The 21,306-nt window shown below is 48.5% G+C and overlaps 1 protein-coding gene across 1 annotated transcript in view; it reads right to left on the bottom strand.

Annotated features, from left to right (window-relative positions):
* Positions 1-5,348, bottom strand: part of PAPPA2 (pappalysin 2) — a 687,952-nt gene extending 682,604 nt beyond the window's left edge. The window contains exon 1 of the mRNA XM_085601602.1: positions 2,888-5,348. Coding sequence (XP_085457728.1) covers positions 2,888-3,692 — 805 coding nt within the window. The 5' untranslated portion in view covers positions 3,693-5,348. The remainder of the gene's footprint in view (positions 1-2,887) is intronic.
* Positions 5,349-21,306: the final 15,958 nt, after the last annotated feature.

The raw sequence follows: 21,306 nt of genomic DNA, 5'->3' as shown, positions 1-21,306 counted from the left end.
TTACTGCCTTTGTCACAGAGATTCTTGTGCTACTTGCAGTTCAGAAGTTACAGTCCTATCATAGGACAGTGGCCTGTGCACTGTCATCAAAGAGCTGCATGCAAACCTGAATGGTATAGTTAGAACTCTGCTTTTTGTGTTGTGATATAGTTCGAACTTCCCAGGTCTTTCAATATTCTAATGTTGCTAAAAAGAGTTTGTTTGACCAGATATATATTTTTATTAGTAAAGCCAACCCCAAAGCACTGGAGTACTCTCTAAATCCTTACTGTGTGTTTCTCCAGACCAAACCCTCTTAAAATATACTGCCCATCAGTATGGATGACGTGATTCCTATACCTTGTAATCCTCATTGGTTTACATGACATTCCCTGTAGACTGATGTACATACTTGTATGACTCATTGTCTCTGTATAATGTGTGCATGATGTAAAGTACTGTGGCAGCCCACACTATGAGTAGCGCTATGCAACAAATGATATGCATATGAGAGAGGGGCTACGGAGAGAAGAAGGACACTGTTGGAGAGTGGCAATGAGGGAATCGGAGGAGGAGTTCATGGTGGGAGGGGCTTTGGAGTGATGAGGGGTACTGGTGGAGGGTAGCAGTGAGGGAATCCGAGGAGGAGGTCGTGAGGGGGAGGGGCTACGAAGAGATGAGGGGCGCTGGAGGAGGGTGGCAGTGAGGGAATCCGAGGAGGAGGTCATGAGTGGGAGGGGCTATGTAGAGATGAGGGGCGCTGGAGGAGGGTGGCAGTGAGGGAATCCGAGGAGGAGTTCATGGTGGGAGGGGCTATGGAGAGATGAGGGGCACTGGTGGAGGGTGGCAGTGAGGGCATCCGAGGAGGCGGTCATGAGGGGGGGGAGGCTACGGAGAGATGAGGGGCACTGGAGGAGGGTGGCAGTGAGGGAATCCGAGGAGGAGGTCATGAGGGGGAGGGGCTATGGAGAGATGTGGGGCACTGGCGGAGGGTGGCAGTGAGGGAATCTGAGGAGAAGGTCATGAGGGGGAGGGGCTACGGAGAGATGAGGGGCACTGGCGGAGGGTGGCAGTGAGGGAATCCGAGGAGGATGTCATGAGGGGGGGAGGCTACGGAGAGATGAGGGGCAATGGCAGAGGGTAGCAGTGAGGGATCCTAGAAGGATGCCATTGGGGGAGGGGCTACAGAGAGATGAGGGGCACTGGCGGAGGGTGGCAGTGAGGGAATCCGAGGAGGAGGTCATGAGGGAGAGCCCAAAAAGTGTAATTTGCCTGATACTTCCATCTCAGGAACGACATTCTAATTCCCCCTTTCCTTCTAGAACCCCCCCCTTGAGATTGCTCTTTATAGATTTGCTTCAGTTTGTTTACCTAGGGCTGCATCTTCTAAAATACAGAATTCTAGTAGTTCTTAAATAGAAGCCCAGGACTGGAGCAAGATAGATAAGCCTGATAACTCAGTCACGACCAGCAGGTGTCACCGGGACGTCACGACTCACGAGTGCAAAACCAGTCTCTACTCTGATATTCGCCCCTATAAATGTACAAAAGAGCGTAGAATTAGTGTGAGTAATGGCAACACCTTTCATATCGCTTAGAAACGCTAAAACGGTGATATGAAGTTCTCTGTGAAAACAATGCTCTGATATTATTATTACTCGGTTAGGTGTAGTGCATGTGTGCCCTGGCAGCTGACGTGCGCTATTGGTTAACCGGTTGACTTTAATGGAATCAAGCGACCTGAGCTGCTCTAATCTTTCTTTCACCACTTCAACACGCTGAGTGATCTTGGGCGAATCACGTTATTACCCGTTTTCTTTATTCCTCAATTGGAAACAACAAGGATTGTATTTATAGTAAGGAGTTCAATCCATCATCCATCAGTAATGGGGGGGGGGTGCATATGGATAGTCCACAGGTTTCATCGCCAACCTCCCTCCATAGCACAAAAAAGATGCGTTGGAGACCTTATCACGTGTGTGACTCAGACGCGCAGCCCTGTTCTGTCGGGGACACTGAATATGTGTGTTAACCCCCCCCCCCCCCCTTCCCGAGTTCATCGGAGTTTGAGCAGCTGATATGGCTCCGTCGTATGCATATATGGCTCCGGTGTCGAGCGCGCTACAAACCCAGCCGCCTCAAGGCGCTTTGCACGAGTTTTCTTTCAATCCGATTCGAACTGAGAATAGCGCATGCTCAGTGTCTCTGGCGCTTTATGTGTCTGCATACAGAGCTCGCTGTCGATGTCTAGGGTCGTGTTGCACTCTAAGAAATAGCTGGGTACTCTGCTCATCAATTTATTGGCCCTTGTAAACGGTAGCACACCAGAATTACCACCGGTGGCCTTTCGGGTAGCGCAGCCATACATCGCTGTCGACTGATCTCGTCCCTCGGGGTGGCGTGCAGCGGTCTTACGTTTTTCAGCCAACAGAATGTACTCACCTATGAGGAAAGTGAAACGGAACTCCCAGCATGTTTAGCATTGATGCGTGAAAAAAACACACAAGACTGTCGAATAATAAATGACAACCCTGCACGCACATTGTGAGAGCCGGTGCAGTTCAACATCGCTTTATTGCTCTAAGTACGACAACTTGGCCTCCTAGGCTAGAAGATCTCTGTGCTCAAGCCACCGCTAATCCGGGCGGTCTGGGCGAAGTGACATTGTCTCGCAATAAACCAACCTGATTAAAGTAACAGATTACAGTAGTTTGTGAAAGGAAAGCTCAGGATTTGGAGCATGGGTTCCTGGAGACATAAAGTAAGTTGGCCCCAATGTACATTGTGTTTGCGGTGTTAGGGATAGAGTTATTTGTGACTGGGGGTGGGGGAAGGGGGCGCAGGAAAAGTAGAGCATTATTATGAGGAGGGGCATAGCCTGAGTTTGACGTGCTAATACAAGCCTTACCTGCAATGATGGCAGGGTTGCCTTGCCCTCCTTCCGGCTTTACCCAGACTTCCACTGTGAACTCCCGTCTGGGCAACTTCCTGTCCAGCACATCCGGTCTCACAACTAGCACTTCCTCTCGGTTTCTGGAGAAGTAAAGAGCTGCCACCGCTTCACGGGCGGCATGTGACGGGCCAGGCTGTGGCTCGTCCCAATCTTTAGGCCCGTGCCCAGTGTGCTGGGTCCGGCCCTGGTGCCAGGGGTGGAATACCTCAATGTGCTCATTGGCATGTGCCTCGGCATGCCTTGGCCGCCTTCCGCCATTTCCACCGTTCTCGAGGCTGGCGTGGCCAATGCCGTTGCCCAGTTTGCCGTGCGCGCGACCCTTCAGAGGACTGTGCTTGCTTCCTCGTCTGCTGTGGCCATGCCGACTTGTTGCAGATGCGCCGTCTCCGCCACCAAGGGACCGCATGGACGGAGCATTTCTCGTTACTCTCCTCAGACCCTGGCTGGGAGCATTTCCCACTGGAGACTCTTGCGTGGATGGCCGACTCTGTAACCCCGTTGCATCTCCCTTCATAAGACCCCCAAGGGTCGACGGAGGGCTTCTGGGGTAAACTCCGAAAGGCTGGTGCTGGGGAGCCTGGGGAGGACGCCGGTTTCCACCCCCCAGGCGGCAGCGTTCCCCCTCCTCAGGCAGCAAGTTCCGGTCTGCTCGCATCGCCAGTGCCCGCTTGTGTTCCACCACGGAGCTGAGCTTGGCAGCTCTGGTTGCCCACAGCGCGAGGACTGCCGTCACCAATAACAAGAGGCGTGTGTGCGGCATGGCATGAGCTGTGTGGATGCTTGTGGACAAGTGTGATGCCAACCGCTTCAAAGACTTGGGACGTCTTTCCCAGTCACTTCAGTGGCAAATATCCAGTGTTCAGTGGGCACGCTACAGGGTAAAAGTTGTGTTGCCTCTTATTTCTTTCTGGCCGTTTATTCTTCCTTTGGTGAATCCCTCGCTCCTTCACTTTGATTAACGCATAGTCTTCTCTTTCCTGAAGGCGCTATTCTCGCTCCGTCTCCCACCTGTGCGCTATCCTCGTCGTAGCACTTGACCCCGTGGTCACAAACCGAAGCAGCAGGCTCCAAGACGCTTGGCTTTATCCTGGTGATGGAAACTAACTGGAAAAGGCGCCCAAGGGTGCTTGGCCTACCCCCTAGAACACCTGATGGGTGCAACCTGAATCTGGGCGCACACGACGCTGCTGTGGGAAGTCCAATAGGTTGATGGGGGTGTGGCCACAGACGCACTCAATTTTTAGTCTGGGATGCCAAACGTGTAGAAACGACCAAAGGAGGCGCATACATACCTATTGTATAGTCCCTTCAGAATGACCAACTGGCTCTCACTGGTGAAGAGGGCACATCTGCACTCAGCTCGAGCTCTCCCATGCCCAGCAGGTCCACCAGGCTGGTGAACGGAGTGCAGGCAACCGTGCAATTTCGCCCAACAGTCAATCCCTCAATCCATGTACCTTCTGTAATGCCCAGTGGGTCCAGGGGTTTGAAGGGTAGGCAGAAGCACGCGCCCTTCCCTTCGTGATGCTACACGTTCCCAAGCTGGCGAAGGCGGCACAGGTTCACATGAAGTGCCCTCACCTGGGTACTCGTAATAACTCCTTGCTGATGCCCAAGTGCCCACGGTACTCGTAATAACCCCTTGCTGATGCCCAAGTGCCCACGCTGGTGCTCTCAATGACCACTTTCTGATGTGAAGAGGGTTTTGTCCATTCGTGATGCCCACGGAGCCGAGCAGGTGGAGGGGGAATAGGGTCACTTGCCGCTCCCTCGGCGATGTCCAACTGGGCCAATCTGGCAAAAGCCGCACGGTCAGTCTTCTGTAACTCTTAACAGGTGAAAGTTGGTGAAAGGGCTGCAGACACGCTCAACGTCCAACCTGTGACCCCCAGTGGGTGAGCGTTGGCCAGGTGTGGCGCGCGCACAGATTTGTTTCCCTTCTGCTAGAGCCAAAGGGTCACAGCTACCAAAGGGGGCGCAGAAGGCCTCTGATCCTCTTCAGGGGCACCGTGCACCTCGAAAACGCTCTCGGAATGGGAAAACTTTCCAATAGAGTGCCTTACACGAACCTAGACCATTCTCTCTTCATCCCCGAGTGCCAAGAGGACTTTCTTGTAGGCGCTTTATTTGCTGTAGTGCGTTGCCACTCTCGGGTACAGACAGGAGGGCTGCTCAGAGGTAGTGCCAAAGTCCAAAAAGAGGAGTGAAGCCGAGCGTTACTGTCCAGCTCCGGTTTTTTTTCTGCCCTCTCTGAAGCTCACCTGGCGCGCCTCGAAGTGACTCCCGCGACAGGTGGTGGGAGCGGAGGGGCGCTCCTTCCCGGCCTGACTGTCCGAGACTGCGGAGGGAAGGAAGAGGAGAGAGGTGAGGACGAGGTGCAGCCGCGGTTCCAGCCTCCTCTGGCCGCTGGTGCTCAGTGCGGTGCCTCGATCTTCGGAGGATGGAGGGAGCGCGGGCCCCCAGCCCTCCCCACCTTCTCCTCTCCGTCCCCTCCCTCTGACATTATCCCCCCTCCCCCTCAGCACTCTGGAGACAGGTTGAGCTTCTGGAAGCCTGGAGTAAATGTCTCCTCACTCTCCTATTGTCTCGCCCCTCGGTGCCTATACCTCTCTTGCTCGCTATCTCGTTCTCGTCCCACCCATCTCTTTCTATTTTACGTTCACCTGGTTCCTGTTCACTTTCTAACGCTTTCTGATCCCTTTAGATATCATCCTTTCTCTGTGTTACCTTCCTGCTACCTACTCAGTTCTCATTTCTTCCACCCCTTTATTCTTCTCTTGTATTTCTCAGTTTCTTCCCTCCCTCCCTTTTCCCATTCCTTCCTTCTTTTCCCACTCTCTATATCTCCCTATGCCACCTTCACCCATCACCACTTCCTTTCTTTCCTGCTGCTTCTCTCTTGTCTCTCGCCATTTCCTCTTTCTCTACCTGTTTCTGTGCCTGCACCTTCTCTCCCAAATACCCCATCTCTTGTCCAGTCCTTCCTTTCTCCCTCCCTCCCTCCCTTTCTTCTCTTTCCTCCCATCCGTTCCTTCCCCGTCCCTACTTCTCTTAACATTTTTCCCTCCTCTGTTTCTCTCCAACTATTTATATTTCTCGTCATTTGACTTCTGTTTCTTCTGCCATTCTCTCATTTAAGTTCTTCCTATGCCTGTTTATCTGTTTGCTTACTACTGTGTTTCTCTTTCCCCGTCTTTCTTTTCTACCGTTTCACACTTTAAACCCCCCTTTTTAGTTCTGTTTCTTGTGCCTCTCCTGTCCCCCTTTCTCACCACCTTTCCTTCTCGTTCACTTATTCCCAGCGCTCATCCTTTACTGCACCCATCTGTAATGCCCCCCTTGCCCCCTCCCACACTCTTGCTTTTGTCTTTCTTCCTTTGTGAAGCAGAAGCCACAGGGGGCAGGGGGAGATTGGGGAGGGGACATGCAGAACGGGGGAGGGGGTTAATTGCAATCAATAATGTTCCTGTGTTCCTCCCTCCCGTGGGATGCCACACTGAGTGACCTCAACAGGCTCTTCCTCACCAGGGACTTAATTAACACCCCCTGCCTGTCTGGCACTAACTGTGCACTCTCTTTCCTCAGCACGCATCTCCAGTCGCCTGCGTGTTCTGCACCCCCCCCCCCCCCCACTACGTGACCACCTACGTATCTGTTGCCGACAGACAGATAGACAGACAGACAGACAGACAGACAGACAGACAGACAGACAGAGATAGATAGATAGATAGATAGATAGATAGATAGATAGATAGATAGATAGATAGATAGATAGATAGATAGATAGATAGATAGATAGATAGATAGATAGATAGATAGATAGATAGATAGATAGATAGATAGATAGATAGATAGATAGATAGATAGATAGATAGATAGATAGATTTATTGACTAGGGCAGGGTGGGTGGCGTTCTGCCCCTCGTCTCTCTATACCTTGTCACACCAGTCTAAGCTTATATATACGAGGGGGATCAATGCAAAACATGCCCATCCCTGCTTGTCTGGAGGGAACTGTACAAACACGATGAAATTCAACTTTTTCAGTCCCAGTGGCCGCTAACCGTTTTTCCCAACATGAAACCACCGTCTGCCAACTTAATCAGTCTCTGATCTAAGGTGCCACAAAGGCCTGGCGACTGCCTCCTCTTTGTGACTGAGTCACTAAGTTGCTGCAGCTACCGATGTCAAGTGCAGCTGAACCTGTGTCACTGCCAGCCTTTCACAAAAATCGAACCACTTGGCAGGCCATGAATTGTCCCTCCCTACAAATTCTAGCCTACCCCCATACCAGTGCAATGTTGGTGGCGTGTGACCGGTGACTTACGGACACGCAGACAGTTGATCACGGGCGCATACTAGGCCTGACGTTGCAGCAAGAAAAAGAGGCAGGCACTTATGCAAAGCCCCCGGCCACTCTAGTGACCTCACACCCGGCCGGGAGATTATTTATTAACTGGACACCACATGGTGCGGAATGTACCATGGCAACACAACTATACAGGGGACAACCTTTTACACCCCACTGGTTGGGACTACCTTTACAAGCCCCGCGATGCATCTGCTACGTCACAGGCGTGACACTGCATTCCACCCCAAAAATGAAACGTAAGAAAAACCTGTTGCAACATCGTGACGGCAGTGCAATATCAATATCACTTACCACAAAATAAAACATTGCACACGTGTTAACGTCACATACCTGATAGGCGACGTGTTACCTGATACCACACCCATGATACACAAGCTTACACCAAAGGAACCCTCGGTCTTGTGGACGCCCTGGACTGCTTCGCAAACGGTCTCGGGTGCAGGCATTACGCCCAGCGAGCACGATGGGGGCCTGGGCAAGGGATGTCTCCCCCTGGATCTCCGGTCCCCTCGGAACCTCTGGAATGTCCTCGTTGGGCTCCAGCAGCACTTGCTCAAAATTGTCCAATTCGCCAGCGTCCTCGTGCTCATCACGTGCCGGAGGGGCATTATCTTTACTCTGGGACTGTCGTGCTGATCATGAAAACGCTTGAAGGCTGCAACATTCAGAGGGATTGTCTCTATCCCCCTTCTCGCAGTGATGCAGGTGCCTTTCCGATGGATAATGGCCCAGGGATTTAGTTCGAAAGACAATCGGAACATGCTGCCAGGAGATCGATCTTGCACCAACACCGCATCGCCAACCTGTAAGTCCGACATCTTTGCTCGTAGGCGACGACTTGCATGATCATTAGATTTCTGACGCCTCCCATAGACTCGGCAGTCGTCAACAGGATCTGGCAACCACCGTGGATGGTGCGGAATGGAATCTTCAACAACTCGGCCCATGGAGTGGTGCCCCGGTACCCTACCAGTGGTAGAATGTGGTGTCTGGCGATATTCTCGAAGGAATGAATGTATTGCAAATTCAAAAGGTTGGTGGCTCGCAGTGGCAATCCGAATGACTTTGTTCAAAGTTCGCATAAATCTTTCAGCCTCCCCATTTGCCTGCGGCCACCTAAGGAATTCTATAATGCCGCCATCTCTTGCTTGTGAAAGGGAGGGCCAATGTCAGGTCCCAGTTCTTTAAAAAGACCAGGAGTGGCCAATATTTTCTCCAGTTTGGGTATCACATCGCTGGCGCTCAAAGATGATATGGCCTCTAACTCCGGATATTCAGAGTAGTCATCAATCATTACAAACATGTGTCTCCATCGGACAAGCTCCCAAAATCAAGGCTGGCACATATCCATGGAGGTATTGGTCCTTTCCCAGTCACCACGGGGGAGGGAGAATTTACATATTCTGAGGCCTGGCACAAGGAGCAAGATCTAACCATATCCTCGACTTTTTCATCCATTAAGGGAAGCCACACCTTGGCTCGCCACGTGTTTTTGGTCTTGACCATGCCTTGATGTCCCACTTGGGCAAGTTCAATCAATCAATCAATCAAAGCATTTATATAGCGCACTACTCACCCAGAGGGTCTCAAGGCGCTAGGGGAGGGGGGTCCGCTACTGCTCGAACAGCAAGGTCTTGAGTTGCTTCCTGAAGGCGCGGTGGTCCTGGGTCAGGCGGAGGTGGGTCGGGAGGGAGTTCCACGTCCTGGCGGCGAGGAAGGAGAAGGACCGTCCCCCTGTGGTGGCTCTTCGGATGCGGGGGACGGTGGCGAGGGCGTGGCCGGTCGATCGAAGCTGGCGTTTGGGAGCGTAGAAGTTGAGGCGGCTGCTGAGACTCGATCCAAGCCTCCTTAATGTCTCAGACTTTATCAAGATCCGGTGTTACTTTAGCAGCCAAGAACACATATCCAAAGAAGTGTAACCTTTGTTGTAAGAACTCACACTTGTTGCAGTGAAGCGTCAGACTGGACTCCTGAATCCTCTGGAGGACCTCTTTAAATCGTGCTTTGTGTTGGAGAACCGTCTTGGCATAAATTAGAATGTCATCACTGACATTAACAACCCCAGGAGGTCACTCAGAAGTTCCTGAATGGTGTTCTGAAACACATCAGCCACGCTGGAGATGCCAAAACTTAAACAGATGTAGAGCCTCAGGCCGACATGACTTGAGAATGTTTTGATGTGCCAAGATTCCTCATCGAGGACTAGCTGGTGATATCCTGAAGGTAAATCCAATTTTGAAAACTAGCTGGCACCACTCAACTCTCCAATCAGGTCATCTATTGTGGGTGTGATATGCCGTTCCCTCTTGATCGCCACATTGGGCATGCGCATGTCAAAGCATATTCTCACTTCACCAGGCTGCTCGCGCTTTTGGGTTACAACAATTGGTGAAACCCAGGGAGTGGGCCTCTTCACTTTTCGTTGCCCTCTCCAGCCACATAATCCTTAGACTCCATGGACTTGGATCCATATGTGATGGTTGTCTTGAACTTTCCTCGCATCACAAGAGGTCTGTCTTGACCATATGCAAACACCTCGATGGTCGCCGGATTCAACTTGGGAACCGATTTCAAAGTTCCATAAGCCTCAGCCGACAGTAGTGGTGACCTGGTCTCTGACCCATATCTGGCATTGTGGCAGCCAACATGAAGATTGAGCGGCGGTGCCAATGGTGAAAGTGGAGTGGATGGTATGTTCCTCATCATCATCCATATTGCTGCCTCTTTCTCTCACTTCCGGGATTGTATAAACGGTGGTGCGCTGTCCCCGATCCTTTCCTGAGTGACAGACCCTCACAAAGTGATTGATTTTTTCACACCCAGCGCACTTCTTCCCTCTCATTCAGATGGGCGATGACTATTTCTGCCACAGTAGCTACAGGGTCGTGGTCAAGTGCTGTCTCTCCTACCCTGTTTTGCCATGACATTTGAGATGATGACATTGACTGGTTCCATCTTCCATGTGAGCTGGTTGAGCTCTGGAAAGTTTTTCGGTCCTGCCAAGCGTTAGAATGTCACTAAAGATTTTCCGGATTCCTCTAGTATCCTTTCACAACATTTGGCGGATGCACACCCTTGTATGATCTGTCCCTTAATATTCCCAATTTCATTGTTAAATCCAGATGTGCTGGCCAGTTCCTTTAGACAGGCGTGGAAAACATCAATGAACTACTTCTCTTGTCTTGCTTGCCGAAATACGAACCGCTCATAGTCCTGGTTCGCCATCGGTTTGAAATGCGCAATGATGGCCGCTATGAGTGGGAGGTGTGTCTTAGGAGCCGCTTCATTAATGGACTTTGATATTTTGTTAATGTCTCTTCCCCCTAGGTGAAGAATCGTAGCTCCCTTTTGGTCATTATCTACTTTAGTAGCCTCAAAGAAAAGTAGTACTCTCTCCACCCACTTCGTCCACTTAGGGGCCTGCGCAGATGGGGCGTCTTCCACTGTGAACAGCTCCACAGGCGGTATGGTTGCCATGATGCAGGTGTGATCAGGGTGTTATCTGTAACGGCTGTCATCTTCTTGCCCTGTTGATTGTGATTATTTAATGTATTTATATTTTTTCTACAGTGTCCAGCATGCTACATTAGTCACTTCCTGGAGCTAAAGTAAACCAGTTCACCCATGGGCAGCACAGAGTTCATCAGCTGTGGAACTCTTCACTCAGGCTCAGGGTAATGACTGTGTTTAATGTGGCAGTCCACCTTCACTGGTTATTAGTGCTTCTGTTTATTTCCCCTCTTGTGTCTTGTCTCCTGTTTTTTTATAGAGTGTGTTTTGTCACAGGGAATGCATTTGACTGCCGTTTCCTACCCTAAACAGGAGGTCCTGCACACCTCTGGGATGCCAGCAGATGGCTCTGCACAGCATAGTCCTCCCGATTCTCTGTACAGCAGGCATACATGTGGGGAGCACTATCTGGCGGAGATGACCTGCCGGGACTTGGAGGCTCTGCCCCTGTTGTACTTCAAGACGGGCAGCTTCGGGTGCAGCGCTGCGCACGACGGGTGACTCAGAGCCACACTGGGCACGTGGCTCAAGCACCGCATGTTGCCAGAGTTCACACGCAGCCGCCACGCGGGTCTGATATCGGTACACCAGCACCAGCTCGTTGCCAATATAATGTTGGTGACTTACAGACATGCAGACAGTTGATCATGGGTGCATACCAGGCATGACGTCGCAGCAAGAAAAAGATGCAGACTTTATGATGATGTAGTATGCAAAGCCCCTGGCCTGGGTCTCTCTAGTGACCTCACACCCGGGGGGAGGGTCTTATTTATTAACTGGTCACTACGTGGTGCGGAATGGACCATGGCAGCACAACTATACAGGGGACAACCCCTCTGGTTAGGACTACCTTCACAAGAACCGCGACGCACCTGTTACGTCACAGAAGCAACACCTACAACCAGCACCCTCTCCAACCCCCAACATTCACTTCACCCAGATCAGCTTCATGGAACATCAGCAGACAAACACAATCTAAGTCCCAGGGTAAATAATCATGCCATGATCGTGCCCTGCGACTCCATGGCCTCCGACTTAATCTAAAAAACAACCGAACAGTTGTAGTTGTCATGTCCCGATTGGCTGTCCCCGCAACACAACAGTAGTGTCTACATAGAGGTGCATGGATAACACATCCCTGACACAACGGACACTGGACATCTGGTGCTCCTTGGAGCTCAGGTGGGAAGTCTGGGATGAGGGCGGAGTGGGTTGGGGGCAGAGACAGACTGCACCAGCCTGCGCTACAGGGCATATGCTCCCCAGGGGATCCTGAAAATGCAACATTATCCTATTTGCATTTCATACCCAACTATAAGTGAATGCCATTGGCATGCAGTTTGGTGACAGTATCATTTTGGCCCAGTCAAAATATTGGTGACCAGGCATTATTTTGAACATGCATGCACCCGCCTACTGGCTGACTGGAAGTGTCCTGTTCTGGGAAGTCTTCTCAACATCCCAGGTGTGATGTTTTTTCAGTGTCAGGGACTGAAATCATGTTTAGCCATGCATCACCCAGCTCCAACACAGACCATATGAAATCACAGATGTAACAATATCAGCCCTTCCACATCAAGAGACACAGTGTCACTGGGTGTGCCACCTTACCCTGACATTAGGAAAACCAAGAGGTTGGATTCCTGGTGGGTGACGACGATCAAAAAGTTTAATGTCTTGACCTGCAAGATATCATATTTGAACTCCCTGCATTGGATTTTGACCCTTATGAGGAAGTCAAAGTGTGTTTTCAGAAGTTCTTTTAACTGCAGAAATAGAAAGACTATGAAAGTAACCCTGTTCCACTTCACACGGCAAGACTCCAGGGTGACCATAGATGCATTTGTCACACGGTTTCAAGTCCATGATAATGATTGTTTCGAACAACTATGGCAGGATGTCAGTCCTCTATGTTATGTAGGAAGCTGTTGTAGAAACCTAGAGAATTTTCGGAAATTCTTCATGCGGCTGAAGCTGTACAGACAACGGACACAATTCAAGAAGAGTTGTCCACTAGAAACAGGGGTACCCCAGTTAGGATAATAAGGAGAGCGAAGGGGAAAATAAGCTCATCAACAACTCAAGAAAATAAGCTCAACCTTAACAGATATCAATGGATCAAGAAGATCTCTCTGATTAAGTAGCTGAATTTACCACCATAAAGAGAGGAACACACACTCATAGAAAGCACCAGGGAGTTGATGATGGAAATTATGATATTTTTATTATTATTTTTTTATAAATCATATAATGTAGAGAATTCAATCAGTGAGTTTACAAATAGCTCCTAGACAGAAAATAAATACAACAAGTATGATAGTTGATAATGCAAAATACACATAGTAATCGAAAGTGGGCCCCCGTAGGGGATTGAAAAGAGTAAATGTACAATTAAATAACAATCAAATAATCAGGCATACAATACATTCATACACAATCAATCTTAAATGGTAAAAACATACATTAACTCTTAATTAAAAGTTAAGAGAAAAAAAGTGAGCAGAGGGAAAATCTCCTCGTAGTGTAAGGGTGTCTAGGGTCAGGCACCACTTGCTCATAGGGGGGGGATGCGTCAGAACAAAGGCAGTAGGACACGCCGACGCACGTTTCGGTGCAATCACCCACTAGAATAGGGTGACACCTTCTTCAGGGCGTTTTCTTTGATGTCAGGGGGCCCAACTCAAGTAGAGGCGAAACCTCAGTGATGGTTGCGGTAGATGGCAGTAAATGCGAAGGATAGTACCACTTGCGATGGAGTTCTTTCAATATGAGCGACTGAGGGAGTCATAGGATAAGTCTTCAGAGTTCATGCAGGTTCCACACGATAGGATGAAAGCGATAATTAACTAGAGAATTCCTGTAGGCGAGTGTAATATAGAGCTCAAAAATAAAGGCTCTTAAATCCTTAGGAAAAGTCCCCTCGAGTGGGGAGGTCAGCTCCGTGTCGTCCGGGGGTTAGCTTGGGAGGGTCTGTATACCAAGCATAAATGTTTGTTTTAAATTCACGGTAGAGATGGTAACGTGGAATCTCCGGAGGATGGCCGCTCAGTGGCAAATGAGATTAGTAATGAAGAGCGGTGACGCTTAATAATCGCTTCATCACGTCCAGAGCCGACAAGGGGCTCGCCGGTCGGGGTAGAGGATGACAAGTTGCCGTAGCCAGGAACCGCGGGACAATTCAAGAAGAGGTAATGAATTGATACAGGGACTTTGGTTCATCTCTTGAAATATGTGTGATGAAGGCTCATGCTTCTCACCTGAGTCCATGAGGGGAGTGTGCTATTGCTGTGGCTATTCAACATGATGAAGACTGCCCTGCAAATGAGAGCAAGTTCAACATGAGCGCAATGATAGGACAAAAAGTATGCAAATTTTACGACTCAAAGGATGCCGGAGCCTAACCAATGACATCTCCAAAGTGCTCAACGGCGTATCAAGATATCATAACAAAAGAAACAGTTTAAGAAAAGTCTACAAGTGAGTTGTCAGTGTCTCCTGTATGTACATCCCTAAGGAAGGTCATGTGAGCTCCAGCCACAGAAGTGTGATGACAGAGAATGATGATGTCAAGGAACTCAAATTGGAGATTAACATTTATTGTATAGAAATGCTTTTCACAAATATAATGACTGATGCTGACATTGCCAAATAACTGAGTGTAATGTTGCTCATACCAGCAGATATCACAATCTATGCATGCAGCTTCCACAAATTGCCTGCTTCTTTACTTCACTCATGCATGATGGACATTGTGGTGACTTTGATGTCTCTGCTGTCAAAACCTCAGCAGGCACTAGGATTTTGTTTAGATTTCAAATTGCATTCAAGCTGGTTTGTTAACAGGATGAGCAGCAGGAAATCCCACTCGCGCTGCTGCTAGGCTGCTGACACGCCCCCACCACCTCGTAGCGCGTCATTGCCAGATCGGGCAGCTCCATTTCTAGGTATTGAGGACTTCGACCTGATGCCGACCGGAGAGCATAGCAGCTTAGGAAGGAGCAGCATTGAACATTTCTTCTTTCCCTTTGTTGCTCTCGCCTTAACCAGAAAAAAGTTCTGACACGAGCTCCAGCTGAACATTTTTTCAATGGTAGAGTGCCTGAGGGCAAAACATAAGCCTCCTCGCATGTAGCTAGTGCAGCACCTACCTTCAAGATTGATTTGTTCTCCCTTTTTTTCTCCTGCTGCTGCAAGGCTGTCTTCTATCCCTGGCTCACACAGCTTTGTGTCATCTGGGCAAAAGGACAAGGCTCTCTACAACGGCGCCAAAGGAGGTAAGAGAGGACCACCAGGTTTTACACTAGTTGTTGAGTACCAGTGGAAATTGGGAAAGAAAAGACTGACTAGGTGCGGGTCACTGGCTGGTTCTCTTCCCCTCTGCAGTGTTTTATTTAAAAGCTAAATTGACAAAGGAAGGAAGGGAAGGAAGAGATGGAGAGAGAAAAGAAAAAAGGAATGGGAAAGCATTCAAGGATAGCGAATTTTATGGTAAACATGGATACGACACAAAAATTCAAAACCCGTACAGCACAACTGAATAAAGCAGCTGCAGCAAGGGCACAGTGAAGCCATAAAAGTCATCAGGGCTCTCTAAGCTCTGAAGAGGCAATACCTTATAATAGCGTGGTCGCAGGGCCAGGAGGGGCTCCAATAGATGAACAAGCAGCTCTGTTGTTGGGGAGCATAGGGGAAATGTCACGAACTGGCTAAAAAGCCCAACCCCTAGCAAATAGGGGGGAAAGGATTCCCAAGTGAGTGCCCAGGAAAAAATAATTAAAGTACTAAATGCCAGGCTGGACAGGCTGAAAGACTTCCCACTTTTTGCAAAGGCAAAACTCCTGTTGAATTCTTGCAGGAGAGTCTGGGAATCACAGAGTTAAGGAAAACTGCAACAACCCATATTCCTTCGACAATAGTGAAACATATGGTACTATCGAGTGAAGGTTCTACCACTGAACAGCCCTCAACATTTACATCATTGGAAGCTCTGCCACGTGACGACTCCTCTCACATATTATGAACACACAACAGCAGCAAGACCAGAGCCCACTAGAGCAAGAGGATCTTGAAGAGATGCTACAAACAAAACAGAAAGGGGAGGGGACTACTGTACAGTGGGATATTAAAACAATTCTGAACCTTATCCTGGAAGAAATTAGAGAATTAAAGATGACCCAAGCTAGTGAAATAGCATTTCTTCATCAGTGATTATCTAAGATTGAAGAAGCAGTGGGCACCATGCCAGCAAGAATACAGGAGGCAGAGTCAAGGATCTCATATCTCGAAGAGCAGATGAGCTCTATGCAGCAACAGGCTGCTATAAAAAAGAAACAGTGGATATCACTTTAAAATAAAAGTGATGAGCTAGAAAATCATTCACGTCGCTCAAATCTACGATTAGTAGGAGTACCAGAAGGGTGCAAGGGCCCACAAATGGTACAATGGATTGAGACATTTATAAAAAAAAATGTATTGCCAGAGTACCCAGGAGATCTTACAATCACACTTGCCCACCGAGTACCGGCACAACCATTCCCAAATTCAAAATTGCCTTGGACAATCTTTATAAATTTTGCGGATAATATTAGTGTGAAAGAAAGGATTTTAACAAGAGCTATCCAGAGGAAACAATTCTCCACTGAAAAAATACCTTCATATTGCATCTTTTCAGATATGTCAGCTGTGGAAGCACGGCGAAGAAAGAAATTTGTCAAGCTACTTCAACTTTTTAAGGCACAGGGCACTCAGGTGGCAATAGCCCAGCAGTCTAAATTAAGTGTCCTGATTAAAGGGAACTTCCATATGTTTTCCTGCATAGACGAAGCTCAAGAGATGGCACAATCTATTACAAAGTAACTGAACTGGGACAGAGGGACATGGCAAATGACGCAGATTGACTTATATAATTTTTAATTTTTTGATCAGGGGTGGGGGATGGGCAGTCAATATGTTACAATACCATGGCACCCCTAAGGGGTAGGCCACATCTTGAGAGGGGTATGGTGGGATATTCCTCTCTCAACTGGTGTAGGGGGTGGGGGGGCAGTGTTGGGGGATTTCACTAAAAAAGAAAATAAGCATAACCGTAGCTAATAACAGAATACAGATAATAAATTGTGAGAAGTTTGTTAATGATTGGTGGGGAAATCAATACAAAAGATATGGGGTTTAAATTACAGTATTATCCTGCACTGTTAATGGCATTTCTAACAAACAAAAATATGGAGGTCTGATTAGGTGGCTAACATCTTTGTTCCCACCAGTCATAATGTTGCAAGAGACTCACTTGAAATCTAACACACCAAAACTCTTTATCCCAAAATGCTATTGTGTGGCCTATTTTGCCTCTGCCGGACTTGCAGTGAGGGGGTGGTGATACATCTGGGGAAGGGAGTTGATTGGGAAGGCACACAAGTGAGACGGGACGCCAGTGGCAGATGGAACTGGATAACCACTTGAATTAATGCCAAGACGATTAACTTTGTGAGCTACTATGCCCCGGTAACTGATGAAGCTAAAGCAATCCTTCAGATAAGCGAGTTGGCCATGGAAGCAATAGGACCCATAGTTATGGGTGGGAACTTTAACTTCATACAGGATTTGGCCAAAGATACCTCAAACAAAACAAACAATTAAATCCCCATACAAAGAAAGTAATTGATGTAGTGAAAAGGGAGTATTTTATGGTCGATCCTTGGCGCAACAGTAGTATGGAATCTTCCCAATACACCTGTTATTCACAGCACTTTAAATCTATAGATTTTTAAAAAACCTCTCGCTCGCTTAAATGTCAGGGGTCTGATATAAGAGCTAATGCCTTTTCTGACCATTCATTGTTTAATGTGGGTTCGAAGTCAAGGCCAGTATAAGAGAGAGGCCCAGGTGGCAGATGGACCACTCTCTTTTTTCTAATCAGCAATGGGTATCAGATATAACAAAGCTATAGACAACTTTTTTCTGACCAACAAGCGTACTGCATCTCTTTTTTCGGTTTGGAGTGCATTTGCAGCAGCGCAATTTAAAAAACGGCAGGCAGACATAGCACAATTGCAGTCCACAGTTGACAACTTACTACAGCTGAGTAATGGACGGCTGGGATCACATAGTGTCAGCAGGCAATTAGAGAAAGCGAAATACGAGTTAAGAGAGTTTTTTATATTAGAAGAAATCCAGAGTTCACGGCTACATCAGCAGTGAGCACCGGGTTTATGAGGAAAGCCAGTTGATAGGGAAGTTGCTTGCCCACTCAACTAGAATTAAACAGGATAAAGCAACAATCAGAGAGTTGGTGGTACCACAGACAGGTACGCTTGTCTCAGAGCAGGATAAATTAGCCCAAATATTCCTGCAGCATTACAATGATTTATATGCAGCAAAATATACAGTCTCAAATGAGTCTATAGCCTCTTATTTTCATTCTCTAAATCTCCCACAATTAACCACCGTACAAATTCAAGAGCTAGATGCGGATATAGCTGCAACAGAAATCCAACTTCCCTCTTCACAATATCTAGTGGCAAGGCATCTGGAAAAGATGGATTTTCAATAGAATTTTATGAGAATTTTATGAAGGAGTTTGCACCCTTTCTGGTCGAGCTCTATAATACAATAAAAAGGGAGAGAGATCCCTGCTGATTTCGACTATAGTTAGTTTTGTTAAGAAAGGCAAGAACCTGAGGGATGTTAAAATGCGTATAGGCTGATAAGTTTATTAAATGAGGACTATAACATTTTAATTTATAGTTAGAGTTATATCAAGAAACTATAACTCGTGCCCTAAGGTGAGTATAACTTACGCCCCTGCCATGCACAGTTTTGTCATCAAAAATGTTACAGCAAATGTTGCCCTGATATCAATGATGTCATAGAAGATGTCATGAGTGATGTAATATGTGGGGTAATTAGCAGTACATGGCAAGGGCGTGAGTTATAGTTACCTTAGGGCATAAGTTATAAAGTTATAGTTTCTTGAGACAACTCTAACTATTCTGCTGAATTTCTATGGTTTTGTGTTTGTAAATTGTGAACCGAATCATAACATCCCTGTAACCTTTGGATATTTTAGTGAATTTCTATGGTTTTTTAATATTCTATTTTCTAACTTTAAGTTCCCTGTAACATTTGGATTTATCAGTGAATTTCTATGCTTTTCCTTAACGTAAAATAATATTTAAGTACCATACGTTAATCCAACCGCCTCCATGCATGTCCCTCAGTCATGTGTGGCATTTGGCCAAGCGTGACTGGGGACTGGCTACAGGGTCCAGGCTGCGGCCAGACACTGCACCTTCCCCCACATTCAGCCAACACACTGCATGCAGTCAACCCCATGCCACGCATGACTTTAGGCTGTACACGACGAGGGTTGGGCACAGGGCCAGCTTGAAGCCAGGCCCTACGGCCAACCCCCCCAAAGGCAACCAAATCAGGAGGGGTGCACGCAGCCCCCCTACCCGGGCCAATATTGGCCCCGGGGACGCCATCCCTGTGGCATATACCATTATCAATTGTGGAGAGGAGCTGTACGGCACCCTCTCCTACAGCAGATTTTGGCCCTGTGGACACCGTCACCCAGGGTCCGGTCATATTATGAACTGGGGAGGGGCACTCAGCCCCCTTCCTTGGGCCAAAATTGGCCCCAGGACCCCATTCCCCTGGGCCTGGCCATTGAAGGATGGGAGACCTGGAGCTCACCCAGGGCACCCACTGCATCATTTTTGGGGGCTGAAGGGGGAGCCCAAATGCCCACGCCGCCTCAGCCAGCTCCTTGCCTCCATTGCCTGCATTTCTCCAGCCTGCAGGGAGCACCAAAAAGGTTGCTCCATGCGGGCTGGAGCAATATTTTCATCTGTTTCCCTGCCTGCTTCAGTACGAGCAGAAAACAGATAAAAAACCCGCTCCCGGAGGGCGGGATCATTTTACATGCTCCCACCTGCTGGGAGAGGACTTAGTCTATGCTTTTGCTTGGAGGGAGCTTTAAAATTGCTCCTACCAAGTAAAACAAAACACAGATTTCCCTGCCCGTACAATTGCAGGCAAGGGGAGCTGCTATGTCCCAGGGGTAGGCAACCCAGGACATTGCAGGAACCTGGCCTTTGGGAATGGGGTCCCCAGGGCCATTAATGGCTACAGGAGGAGGACTGCGCAGCCCCCTCCCTTTGGTATGCATGACTGTGCCTCGAAGGATGGGGTGATTAGGGCTGAGCAGGGATTTCTTGCAAGGCCGGGACCTGGGGGATGGGGACCCGGGGCCAAAATTGGCACACAAGAGAGACCGCACAGCCCCCCTCCCCATTTTTTAAATCAGTCAGGAGATGGAGTCCCTGAGGCCATAATTGGCTTGGGAAGGGGGCCAACGTGCGCCCCCTAACTAAATAAATAATTTTTGCCCGGTACCATGCCAACCTGTGCGGGCTAAAAAAGCATGCGCAGGTAATTGCGCTTGCTCCTTAAAAAAAACATTCCAGCAGATCCTCTGCGAATTTTTGGGAAAATTAAAACATATCATTTTTGGCCCCTAGCGGGGTGATTTTAAAACTGCACATGAGCAAGAAAGTACTAAAAACCTAGTGTGGTGTCAATAAACGTACATGTCATGAACCCGAGCAATGTCGGAGCCCGTTCTTGATGTGGATCTGGCATTTTGGGAATGTGTGTTCAAGTTACCGGCACTGGAATCCAAAACACCCTCTCAGTCTAGTGCATCGCAGTTGCTGGTGTAATCAGAGTGTTGTATTGAGCTACACACCATGAAGCCTCCCCTAGCAGTGAAGTGGAAGGCGGGTTGTCATTGTGTGTTGGATGACACCTGGTAGCAGGATGAGCTGTTCCATACCATTTTGGTTGCACTGGAGAGAAAGGAAAGCAGTATTTAACTGCGTAATGGGGCCCTGTGTGGAAATCAGCTGCCATGGCCTTGGACTCCGCCGCAGCCGTAATAGCAATGCCCATCTGCTGGCATTAGTCAGGACATTATTATGTGTATGAGCGGGGGTTATTGAACCAGTGCTCACAGATATAGGCTGGTGGAGGCTGAATGAGGGGTAATAAACAGATCAATCGTTTAATAAACAGATTTTTTCACATTCAAATTGTTTTTCCATCATCTTTATCCCCTTGAGTGCTCATGACAGAGCGGTTCCGTCATGAGCCACGGTGGGCGTGTGCTCATTACGGAACCGCTCCGTCATGGCACCCACCCATGGGGAATGCGCTGGCGCTCCCCCCATGGGCAGCCCATCTAGCCCAGACAAAGGGGGATGGCAGTGGAAGAGTTTCTGCTGCCACCCCAAACTCCCCCATAGGAACCCCATGACGTCAGCGTGTACAGCGCGCGCTGACATCATCAGAAAGTCCCAGACGCTCTGTAAGCCATTTGCTTCCAGGCCTCGGATGGAACAAGGTAGGTTTCCTTGTTCCTGGGGTTTTTGCTCCATGCATCGAGGCATCGGGGGAGAGGAAAGAGTTTTTCCTCCCCCCTGATGTCTCTTTGT

This window comes from Triturus cristatus, chromosome 4_2 (genome assembly GCF_964204655.1).
Source record: "Triturus cristatus chromosome 4_2, aTriCri1.1, whole genome shotgun sequence".
NCBI classification, from domain to species: Eukaryota; Metazoa; Chordata; class Amphibia; order Caudata; family Salamandridae; genus Triturus; species Triturus cristatus.
This window is presented reverse-complemented; position numbering and strand designations above follow the sequence as displayed.